Consider the following 12,052-nt stretch of genomic DNA (forward strand, 5'->3'; position numbering starts at 1 on the left):
ATTGCTACTCAAAGTGGAGAGTCTCATTTTTTTGTTTGTTTGTTTCCATATGACAATTATGGCTTTTATCCAGAATGACTTGGCATACCAGTAATTAAGGTGACTCCCAGTTTATAGAGTATAACAGAGCGCTGAGAGAGAAAACGAAAGTTGGAGCGCATGTGACGAATAAACAGATGAATTCATTTTCATTGCTTACAACAGACAGTAGGGGGCAATATACCAGTTTGAAAAAGACCAAATCACAATGATGATTCATTTTGTCTAGGTATTTGTCTATCTATTCAAGGTCTGTTTAACAGTTGTTAACTTTTAACTGTTGGGTAACACTTGACCAAGCACTGAACCAAGCGAGATTCATTTTGAAGCTTTATAAAAGTAAAATTTAAACGTTGTGTGTGTGTGGAGAAGCACGGAAAGTATTCATACATGCAAAGTCACGTGGAATTTTGCTGATAAAAACATCACAGTGTTAAATATCTTATTTTATTTATAAGCAGAATTTCAGACAAACTGAGATAAAATGAATTTAAACGGACCTCCGCTTATTCTGTATGATTTCACATTTCATAAAGCCACTATATTGATAAAAAATGCTCGCATAAAAACGTGCGTACACTGGGAGCAAACCTGATTCTTGTTTCAAACGTAGAGTTGCGTAAACGTGATTTTTGTAAATTTCGGACCAAGCACCGCATTCTTGCTCGCAGTTGGATGCTGCCTTCTGATAGGTTCAGCGACACGGACCGCCTCCTCTGACGTCAGGACGTCAGACTTCACAGTATAAATATTGGAGCTCTGCGCCATGAGGCTCAAGTTTAAGGATCAAATACAGAGGGGCAGTGATTCCGTGCTCTGAAATAACAGAGAAAAAAAGAGTCAATTTTATTGAAACGTGATACCTAGTCAGCGTAACATTTATACTAATTTGTAAAAGCAGCCGCAGTCATGATGAACGGAGAAATTAATGGTTTCCACAACTCCCTGATCGAGGAGGACTGCTTCTTGTTCACCTCAGAGTCGGTGGGAGAAGGACACCCCGGTAAGGCTCGACACGCCGGCCTTTTCTGCTTCATGTACCAGGCAGCTTTAGAGCATCGTTTTAAGGTTGTATCTTTCCTGCCTCTGTTTTTACACGATACTGGTCATTTTGAGTCTCTTATCTTGCATAAAAAGCTGTAAATATTTAAGGTAATTCTTTCCAGCCGCGCGGCTGTCGCGGGCCAGTGCTCAGAGCACGCGCTGCTACAAGCTAATGCTAGCTAGCTCATAAAATGCTGAGTCTTGTAGAGATTTTTTTCCACATTGTGGACATGACTGGACAGACAAAGGTTCCTGACGTGCCATTTGATTTCAGTAAGCAGTGTTTAGCTTGGTGCCATAAGTAGGTTTATATCAAGATTTGTTTCCGGTCTCGGTCTAGTTGCCCGCGCTGTCTCCGCCACCACATGTACAGCTGCTGAAATGGCGACTGTAACGACACACCGTGTCCCTTCTCTCCCCTTGCCTCAACCGTGACCAGACAGCATTAGTAAAACTTCTATCTCTTCAGTCATCTGATGCAGATGTATATCTTTTTGTGATCTTTTTTTCCCAGATAAAATCTGTGATCAGATCAGTGATGCAATCCTGGATGCCCATCTCAAGCAGGACCCAGATGCCAAAATTGCATGTGGTGAGACATGCTATGTTTCTCTCATTATCATGACTGATGTAACTAAGATTTGATTTAGACTGAAGCTCCTTTGTGCTAAACAGAGCAAATCACTGCAATAATTAATGGCTTAAAAGACTCTAAGGTGTATTTCTTATTCTTTTGCATCTGCTGTCCTAATGCAGAAACTGTTGCCAAGACTGGGATGGTTCTGTTGGCGGGGGAAGTGACATCGCATGCTGTAGTGGATTATCAGAAAGTTGTGCGTGAAACCATCCGTCAAATTGGATACGATGACTCATCCAAAGGTACAGCATTTATTTATTTATTTATTTTCTCCTTAAAGCTTTCTGTTTATACGTGTAGGGGCTTCATCTGCAACTGTTCTCTATACAGGCTTTGACTACAAGACCTGCAATGTTCTTGTGGCTCTGGAGCAGCAGTCTCCTGACATTGCTCAAGGTGTTCACATTGATCGGAGTCAAGAGGACGTTGGGGCCGGGGACCAGGTCAGTAGTCGATGCAAGGTTGAGTGTTTTTTTCATAAGTATTACTTGCTTAAAGCTCACTTATGGTTGTTTTGTTTGTGTAGGGTTTGATGTTTGGATATGCAACGGATGAGACTGATGAGTGCATGCCTCTTACAATTATCCTTGCCCACAAGCTGAATGCTAAAATGGCTGAACTGCGACGCAACGGCACTCTCCCATGGCTCCGGCCAGACTCAAAGACGCAGGTAGAGTTTGCGTATCATGAGCCTTTTTAGTAAGCTCATCTAAAAATGGGAAATACGGGTGTTAAACGTTGCTCAATCTTCTGGCTGATGCTTGTCATGGAAATTGATTTTGGAAGCTTTATTTAATTAATTCGTCTTCTCGCAGGTTACTGTGCAGTACCGTCAAGACCGTGGCGCCATGCTCCCCGTGCGAGTGCACACCATTGTTGTCTCTGTCCAGCATGATGAGGAAATCTGCCTGGAGGAGATGAGAGATGCACTGAAGGAGAAGGTTATTAAGGCCGTTGTTCCTTCTGTCTACCTGGATGATGACACCATTTACCATCTGCAGCCCAGTGGGCGATTTGTCATTGGAGGGCCTCAGGTACACATCACATCATGTGACTTGATTTTAACTAGACATCCTGGAAGTTACTAACTGGGAAACAACTGTTCTTCTCTACAGGGAGATGCTGGCCTGACTGGACGTAAAATCATTGTAGACACCTATGGCGGATGGGGAGCCCATGGTGGTGGCGCATTCTCCGGGAAGGATTACACAAAGGTGGACCGCTCTGCTGCCTACGCTGCACGCTGGGTGGCCAAGTCCCTGGTAAAGGCTGAACTGTGCCGAAGAGTGCTGGTGCAGGTAAGATGTGTTACCAAAGTTTGCTGCTTCTCTCTTTAGAGTGAGGGGTTCCCAGAGGTTTCCGCCTGGAGTTTTGCGGGGGGTTTTTTGTTTTATTTTTTATATATATATGCTTGTTATAACATATGTGTGCTATATTAGGTATCCTATGCCATTGGAGTTGCCCATCCACTCTCCATTTCTATCTTCCACTACGGGACCTCCCAGAAGAGCGAGAGAGAACTGCTTGATATTGTGAGGAAGAACTTTGACCTTCGTCCCGGAGTCATTGTCAGGTAATATCAACCTCTGAGGCTTCATCAAACAGCAGTTCCTGAGCCTGCTAGGAAAAACAAAGTATAGGAATGGGCCAATATTAACATTTTGATTTAAGACAGTTTAGGGGTAATTGTTACACACCGAGAGTAATTAGCATACTCTTAATTGCTATGATTTTTTTTTTTTTAATTAGAAAATTGAGAAGCATGTTTACAGCAGTTGAGATGTTGTAATATTTGATTCTTTGAGTATTCAGTCCCATGGAAGATTACACTTTCTTTGCACTTTATAGAATTATAAACGTATAATGAACAAAGATAAGCTTGCTAGTCAGGCTATCTGCTCTTTTACAGTTTTCATGCTGCATTAGCTTATCAGTTGTAGTCTAACAATATGCTGGCTTGACATGTGGTACATTTTTTGTTTCATCTTAAGTATTAAATTTGAGTAGAAGTATTTTCAAACGAACATTTTGTCTGTCTTGTAATCAAAGGACAGTGTTGGGACTATATTTCACCGTTCTGTGTAATTTTGATATTGCATATAGATAGAAATTTTTGTTTTTGTAAAATGGACAAGTGTGATTTTTATCTGCAAGCTGGAGCTTCTATCTGAGGGGTAAGTGTTTGAAGATCCATTTTTCCATCCAAGTATCGGCCAGTTTCTTCATCATTGGTCATAAGGCTCGACACTGGCGTCTTTACCTACTTGTGTGAGAATCAGTGTGTTTCAGTTTGAGTATGCGATTGGTGCTAAATGTTTTGATTATGTATTCCAGGGAGCTGGATCTGAAGAAACCCATTTATCAGAAGACTGCAGCCTATGGCCACTTTGGCCGAGACTCCTTCCCATGGGAGGTGCCCAAAAAGCTCAAATACTAAACCTGTTAAGCTTTTCCCCCCAGGCTTGTTGGTGTATACTACAGAGAAGCCTCCAAGGTTCCAGGGGTGAAATGCACTTCTTTATTTCCTCTCTCCTCCCCTCACTCACAAATGACACATGACTCCCTGCTTCACTTGATTGTCTTGTTACTATTTTCTGATGGCTGCACAGTTGTGCAGGGTTCTAGGAGACACGCCTCAGAAATTTGGTGTTTTAAAGGCTAGGATGAGTTCCATGAACTCATGCGTCGTAGTTCTTCATGTTCTCCTGTCTTGATGTTCCTTCGCTTTCTCGTTGTGATAGTTGTTGAGTAGCTGCATTCATTCGTTCTCCTTTGGCATTCCAGTCTCGTCAGTACCGTGAGTCTTCAGTGTGATGTCACTGCGGTAGCATATCTGGCAATATGTGCTACCCTTAAGTTTCTGGTGCTACTGAATGTACGGAGCCTGCATGACATCTAAACTTGCTTGGATGCCTAATTTAACTGATGGAGAGCCTTCACCTGACATGATCCCCTTTCAGTTCAGCTTTTTTAACATTCCTCCTCTTCGGTTTTGACACTTATTCCTTGTCCTGGTGTTTGTTGGTTTAGCTTTATTCACTCATCTTTGTGGAGGATCCTGGAATAGCACAATTAAAATGAAAGGGATGTTACTGTCGTCACTAAAAATGCTATGCATTGCAGGCTATGGGGAAAGCCAACTCCTAATCATACAAGCTCAAAAGAGCATAAGGCCTCAAATTTCCCCACAGACCTTTGCTGTTTTCTGACGTAATACAGAAAAGTCAGAAGCTGCTATGCCACTGCTTTGGTCTGCAGAGGGTATCGGATATACTTGATAGGTATTGGGGAAAAAGTAACTTGTTTATGCATTGAAATTCAATTTTAACAGTTTTTTTTTTATTTTTTTTATGGATCCCTTGTTTTTTTTTTGTGGTTTTAAAGTGGCTAAATATTCTTGTACTCTGTGAGTTTATTGATGGCAGGTGTAGCTACAGAGAAACCTGTTTCCCATCTTTAGCTCAACGGGGTGTGGTTTTTGCTGCAGAGTCTTATTGACCACGAAATAAAAACCTCAACACTATTTATTTGTTCTCTGAAACGCAGCGTGGATACAGAGAAGCTGACGTTTCAGAAGGCAGCTTTAAACAGACTTGGAATTACTGAATTGTGAATTATTTTGACTTGATCATTTCAGTGTTTGGCTTGAGGTCCCAGAGTGTTGTACAGAAAAGCTTTGGTCTGCCTCGACGCGTCACTGGCAACTGTAAATGACTTTTACAGGTTATTTTTATTTCTGGATTGCATAACTTATTTTTTTAGGTGGGTTAGTTTTGAAATCCCGTTAAACTACCAGGTGTGATTCTTTGGCTCTCATCTATCCTCATTAATGTGGTGGTCTCATTTAGCTGGTGTGGTACAGAGAAACCAGCCTTGTTTACATGGCATCACATGATCTGGATAGATTAAAGGTTTTGGTTTTGTTCCCTTTTGCTACTTGGTGGCCATCCCAATGGAATACAGTAAGTGTAAGAGTGCCTTTCTTTTTTTTCCTCCACCCACTCTAATTAGATTTTTCCCTTCTCACCAACATGCATTCAACTTCCAGAGAAACAAGTAGCTCGTACTGTAATGTGCTCCATGTCCGAATTGGGTAGCTCCCTCTGTAATAAAAAAGCTATTCATCTTAAAAACTCTTGTGTTGGGTATTTTATTGTGTTTTAAGAGAAGTGTAGACATTATTTTGACCGTTTCTGATCAAATACCAGTTTCAGTATTGAAATGCATAAGTACTGGGTTTAAACTTGTTGCAAGCGTTTATTGCAATAAAATGAACGGTTGCATCAAGTTCAAAAGTGTATAGGAAACAAAAAAAATGGTTTTCGCAATAAATAATTGCATTATGTGCATGGTCGTCATGGCATTACAATATAGCTCATTTCCCACATGAAGTAAGGGTTATCTGAAGGTTAATTTAAAAGGGTGGGATGTTTTAGATGCAGCATATCCAAAGTATTTATGTATCTGAAATCTCTGCAGTTTGTGTCTTTAGCTGTAATTTCAAGATGCCAAATGTGTGCCTTTACCCGACTGTGTGACAGAGTAGATGAGTCATTAAAGCAATTTGTAGCAGTTGATAATGTAACTTCAAGTGTTTGCTGTTACATTAAACCATAAACCAATCTTAGGATCAGTCTTCAGCTAAATGAAATGAGACCGACCCTAATTAGTCACCAGAAAATTTCAGACATCAAAATGTACAGTAAACCCCCCTAATTATCCACACTCCTGACAAATGTAGGCCGTACAGTGATCTTTACATCTGATAGAACTAGTCTGTCTTTTTCTTTTATTACTGTAAGTGAAGCTAACCATTTGGAGTGATGCCTATTCAAGTCAGTGTCCTGATTTGAATAGGACCCATGGATGGAGTAAAGCTTTAGGGTTATGGTAAGGAGCTCCTCCATCCTCTGGAGTTGGAGTTTATCAATAAAGATGAGAGCAAAAATACCAGTGGAAACCTGCAAAAAATAAAATGACAAGGGTTTGATTTCTGTCATGTTTTGCACATCTTTCATCCATCAAGAATGGTATAAAATATTGTATTGACTACAAAAATTGATAAAGCATTTTGTACGTTTTAAATTATGCTTTTCTTATTTAATATAAGAAACTGACCTTTTTGTTGAGTTATTTTAATTAAAATGACCAGGGATATGAATAACTTTTGCCTTAAGATGTTAAATATCTATTTGCTGCTGAGCATCTCAACCCTAGAAGCAATTAAAACTTTTAGCTCAAGATATTTTGATACATCAGTGACATGAGTGATTAAATGCTGAAAGGTATCCTGCTGAGTCCGTTGCACTTTACCTGTTAACCATTTTGATTACATTCTGTACCTGCAATTAAGTCATACACCTACATTTTGTACTAAAAATGTGTGTAAACCTTTACCACATTCAGTTATTTTCACAGCTACTTAAAAGTTGGTTACATTTGAATACAGCAAATTTGTGTTATGAACTGAACAAAGTCTGATTCAAAATATTTTCCATGGAAGCAACTGTAAAGGAAGTTAACTGCTCAAATAAAATGATAACGCCTTAACCTGCGCATTTTAGACATGAAGAGGATCAGTACACTATATTCTTCTGCATGATAAGGTTGTCAAAACTTGCCTAAATCAGATTTGAAAAACATCTGACATGCTCATTGATGATGAGTAAAGATTTTTCCAGTGATCATAAGATCACATTTTCAGTACAGATCAATGTATTTGAGGTCATTACAACCTGAATACCACTGAAAGTTATCTTCACAAAATCTTAACTGTTCTTAGAAAATGTTTGGCACAAGTGTCCAGTCTAGAATTCAGTCCACCACCAAGAAAAACTCATATAACTTTGGCTCCTTTGCAAACTGTCCAATAATATATTTCTTACAATTTAAACACCACCCAAGATCCAAACTCATATAAGAAGATAGTGGTCAGTAGCTGGTTTTCCAAATGTATGAAATAAAAGAGCAGACATATCCTTTGCTGTCTCAGTCGGGAAATTCAAGCAGCAAATTAATGTTTGGTGACAACAATGGTATTACAGTTTCTTGTAATACCATAGTCTCTTGTTTTCTTACAAGAAACTACAGTAAGGACAAATTTATACGATAAAAACAATAAAATTACCAAAGACAGCATCCTCAGATTAAAAGAAATGTGCAACTGAGTTGGGCAATTTAAAGAAAAACACTGCAGTGCAAACTGGAGCTATATAATAACAGTGCAGTAGTTTTTTTTTTTTTTTTAAAAAAAAGAATTTCTTCCTATGTTTTCTATTTAGTCAATTTTTGTCATTTCCGGTAGATTGCTTCATTGGAGTTATATTTTTTCAGGAAATGAATACTACATAACGGTAGAAGTTATCAAAGTGCACCAAAGATCTGGCATGATATGTTTAAATAAAGTGAGTACAAGAGTACATGTTATTGACTCTTGTACTGAAGTAGAATTGAAATGAGCTCAAAAACAAGTTTGGGCTGGTTCCACTAACCACTGATCGCCCAGGGCACGAATACAGGCAACCGCTGTGGCAAACATATCAGGGGAAAGGCGTGCTTTGGGAAAATATCTTAAAATGACGTTTCTCCAGACAACCAGTACAGAAAATACTTGTTTTGAATTGATATTTTAAACGCTTGCAGAACTTCAAGTCAGTTCTTGTCACTGACTTTTTGAGGAAATGATTAGGTAACTCTTGGATGTTGTCAAGAGTTACAACATAAAAGTTTTGTTTCCACCATAAACTTTTATGTATTTTGTGTGATAGATCAACACAAAAATCACTTAATAAAGTACATAAAGAATTGTTACAACTGCAAGTATTTTGTCTTTGCAAGCTTTGGACATGCAGAGACAGACATTTTTGCACGTGCTTATCAGAGTAAAAGGGAGGTGAATAAAAATGCACGCCAAATTTTCCACGATTGTAAAATATTTTGGAATAACATTTAGCGTTTTGTATTGCAAAATAAAATCCAGACGTTAAAGTTTGTGTTTTTAACATGACAAAACTTTAACAGATACAAAAACTCCAGCAAAGTACGACACACTGCCACGTGTGCAGTACGTGAAGCGGTTGGTAGTAGTGCTCCAGTTGCACCATGAAGGACAGTTACAGCAGGGGGGCATTTTCATTCCCCACATCGGCTCAGTCTGATGGCTATATTTAACTGATACTGATGGCTTGGCTGGCGTGTCGCCCTTACAGATCCATGAATGGACAACATTCCTCACCACTACAACAGCACAGCTCCACTGATACACGCTCCTGAAACACTGGGTATGATAGTTTATCAAGAGCTTTGTGGTAAAGCCTTAACAAAGGATGCACTGATAAAGATCCGGCTTTTTTTTACTCTCATTCTGGTTGATCTTTAGTATGCAGTTAGTATTCAATAAACTAGAATATGTGTTTAGATAAGGCCTGCTTATCAAGTTAAAATAATCTTTGGAAAATAAAAACTTGTAAGCAGGTATTAAGCATACTTTTCTCTAATCCCACTTTTATGTATTATAAAATGTTTTTATTGGTATTATGCAATATTCCAACTAAATATCAAGTTTCCATTACTTGTAAGTAGAAAATTGTAATAATTAACACCGATAAAGGCTTTCAGACATCTATCTGTGTGTAATTAATCTACATTATGTGTTTCCATTAGTGATAAAGTTATTGAAATAAGTTGACTTTTAAGTAATACTATAATTTATTAAGGAAGAGGAACATACCATGACCTGCTCTGTGTAGCCTCAGAGAAAACACTGAGAACTTTCCCACAACAAAGTGGGCACCACTTGCAGCAGCATCACACACCAAGACCAAACAACCCATTGAGAAAGCCAGATAAAATGACACTGAGGTTAAAAACTATTGTGGACTCAAGAGATAACATCTCCTGATATGTGTGCTGTTCCCCACACGCACTGCAGCAGACTGAATGTGGAGGGCAGAAGGTTGCCTGTTAAGCTGAGGTCAGTGGGATTTATTACACAGATTAGGTGACAGCTGATGCAATACTGCTGGAGCTTGCTGCTACTCTATTGTATTTTTGGGGGGCAGGAAACTGAAAGCAAACTCATAGTTTGCTCCTCTAATGTTTGGCACAGAGGAAAAAAAAAAATCACATGTATTTCAGACTTCAAGTTTGCTGAAGCAGCAGTTTGAAAATTGAGGTGTGGTCATTTGAAAGGGAGTTGAATTTGTTGACCCTATTATTTCTTAGTATTCTTAGCATAGTATTCACGTCTGTTAGGATAGCAGATTTGTTCAGACTCAAATGATTGTTTACACTTTTTAAACACTTTGTTTGCTCTTGAGTTTGCAACCATCATTTCAAGGACTTTACTATTCTGAATTCTAAGTGAAGGTTGAGTGGAAAGAAAAAGTGTGGTTGAAAAAAAGGCGCACAAGAAACATGTGTAATCACAGCTTTGAGGATTGTGAAGTAAAGCTCAAGTAGCGGATGATCCAAATCTATGTTGCTGTTGAATAAACCAAGACTTCTTAATCACTGCAGCAGATCATCTTCACACTGTGACATATTGATGCAATAATTAAAGCAAAAGGAGCCATAACCATTTATTGCGTGAAGTTCTCTACTAAAAATACCCTCTGTTATGTAGTTTCCTAGTGGTTTTCATTAAGTGGAAGCCTTTATCATCAAATTTTACCAAAGCAAGCACTAAAAGTGTAACAAATCTGCAAATGAGTTTCACTTATATAGTAGGATTACTTAAAATGTTTATCTTTGTATTGAAATTCAGTTTATTGAGATAACTCAACAAATTAACCAACAACAAGGTTACACCAGGACGAGAACAAAATGTACAGAGATTTGCTAGAGGAATATGTTTTACATTTTAACAAACACACTGTGATAACATTGTTTCATTAAACTCAACTTTGCGTAACAAGACAAGTGCTTTGATGTCGGTTATGAATCGCCTTTCTTGTATCATATTAAACTGGGAGTCATTGAGAACTGGTGATGTGTGACTGGGTTATTTTCCAACCAACTGAAAAGCTGTAAAACTGAATGATTAGGTGAGAGAAGAGAACATGTGACTGAACCTCCTCTGGTGTAAGTTTAGTCACGTGCAGAAGGAGGAATGAAAAGTGAACCAGAGAAGGGCGTCGACGGTCCAACGGGGGAGTGTGGCTGATGCACCAATGGCTTCACAGATCCCACTTCTCTTACCATGGGAAGGCTTTACATAACACTGCATATCCTGACCGACCACATGGCAATAGGATGAAGTTTGCATATTTTCAGGCATTAATGAAACAACGAGTTAATCTTCCTCCACAGTCTGAGTCAACGCTGCCAGAAAAATAAAATCAGCCTTGTGTTTTTCCAACGTTCGCTGATGGTAGTGGAACTCTCTACATTCACTTATTTAAACTATATTTTATATTTGCTCTTCTTTTTTTTTTTAAACACAGTTTTATTAGTTTTGTGTTTCAACAAGCAAATAAAAAACATAGTTCTGTGAATCATGCTGTTATATCACATTACATAAGTGGAGAAGAAGTAAAAGGGAACAAAAAAATGTCTTCAATGGTGTTATGCTTTACTTACTGTCATTATGGTCACCAAACATTTTCATACACATTTAATACCTGACAATAGCACAGTCAGAGCTAGCAGTTATGGTGATAGAAAAAGGCATAGTAACACAGAAGGAGGATGTTCATTGGTTCATTGGTGAGACTGACCACTTTATTAGATTCTGTCCCCTCATCACATTTGCTCTTCTAATTTAAAAAGGTTATGCTGGTTACACATTTTCTGCAGGTGACTCACTGTTCTGCTTAACAACACGTGTTTCAGGGGGAAGGATGTGAGTAACTGATTGGAGTGAAGTCTTATATTATGTACCTGACTGGTTTCAGCTTGTTGGATCTGGCACAGATCAAAATCGGAAACAAGCATTAATCACTCTGTGCAAAAGGTCAAAACAGAGCGAAAACATTATCACCCCAACTGTCACTGTTCGTCTAGGGATAAAGTTCACACATAGATCTGGTTAAAATATACATGTGGACAGTAAAATACAAGGAAAGCTATTAATAACCTTTTGAACTTTGAGCTGAACATGATCACTCTGAATTGTGTCACAGGTGCATGTTTCATAATTTGTGCATATTGCTTAGCAAAGAACAATGAATGGATGGTTTGATGTCCAATTTTTTTTGCAAGTAAAAATCTGTAGTGTGCACATTCAACTCCTCGGTCAATATATTGCAGATCCACCTTTCACCGCCGTTAAAGCTGAAATGTTTACAATATGTCTACAAGCTGAATAGACAGAAATGTTTGCCCGTTTTTCTT

At 38.6% G+C, this 12,052-nt stretch overlaps 1 protein-coding gene across 1 annotated transcript; it reads left to right on the forward strand.

The window, feature by feature from the left end:
- Nucleotides 1-812: 812 nt before the first annotated feature.
- LOC102235192 (S-adenosylmethionine synthase) lies at nt 813-5,853 on the forward strand. The gene is made up of 9 exons (XM_005794974.3): nt 813-1,042; nt 1,598-1,675; nt 1,840-1,962; nt 2,051-2,163; nt 2,247-2,390; nt 2,536-2,754; nt 2,836-3,018; nt 3,160-3,293; nt 4,055-5,853. Exons 1-9 carry the CDS (start codon nt 949-951, stop codon nt 4,155-4,157), a joined length of 1,191 nt encoding a protein of 396 aa, XP_005795031.1. The 5' UTR covers nt 813-948; the 3' UTR covers nt 4,158-5,853.
- The last annotated feature ends 6,199 nt before the right edge of the window (nt 5,854-12,052 follow it).

Source organism: Xiphophorus maculatus, chromosome 12, assembly GCF_002775205.1.
Source record: "Xiphophorus maculatus strain JP 163 A chromosome 12, X_maculatus-5.0-male, whole genome shotgun sequence".
In the NCBI taxonomy this organism is placed as follows: Eukaryota; Metazoa; Chordata; class Actinopteri; order Cyprinodontiformes; family Poeciliidae; genus Xiphophorus; species Xiphophorus maculatus.

Excerpts from the sequence above, each read along its gene's own strand:
- LOC102235192 (XM_005794974.3), top strand. The coding sequence starts at position 949 with ATGATGAACGGAGAAATTAATGGTTTCCACAACTCCCTGATCGAGGAG. Across the intron at positions 2,164-2,246 it reads ACGTTGGGGCCGGGGACCAG|GGTTTGATGTTTGGATATGC; the intron begins GTCAGTAGTCGA and ends TTGTTTGTGTAG. Across the intron at positions 2,391-2,535 it reads GGCCAGACTCAAAGACGCAG|GTTACTGTGCAGTACCGTCA; the intron begins GTAGAGTTTGCG and ends GTCTTCTCGCAG.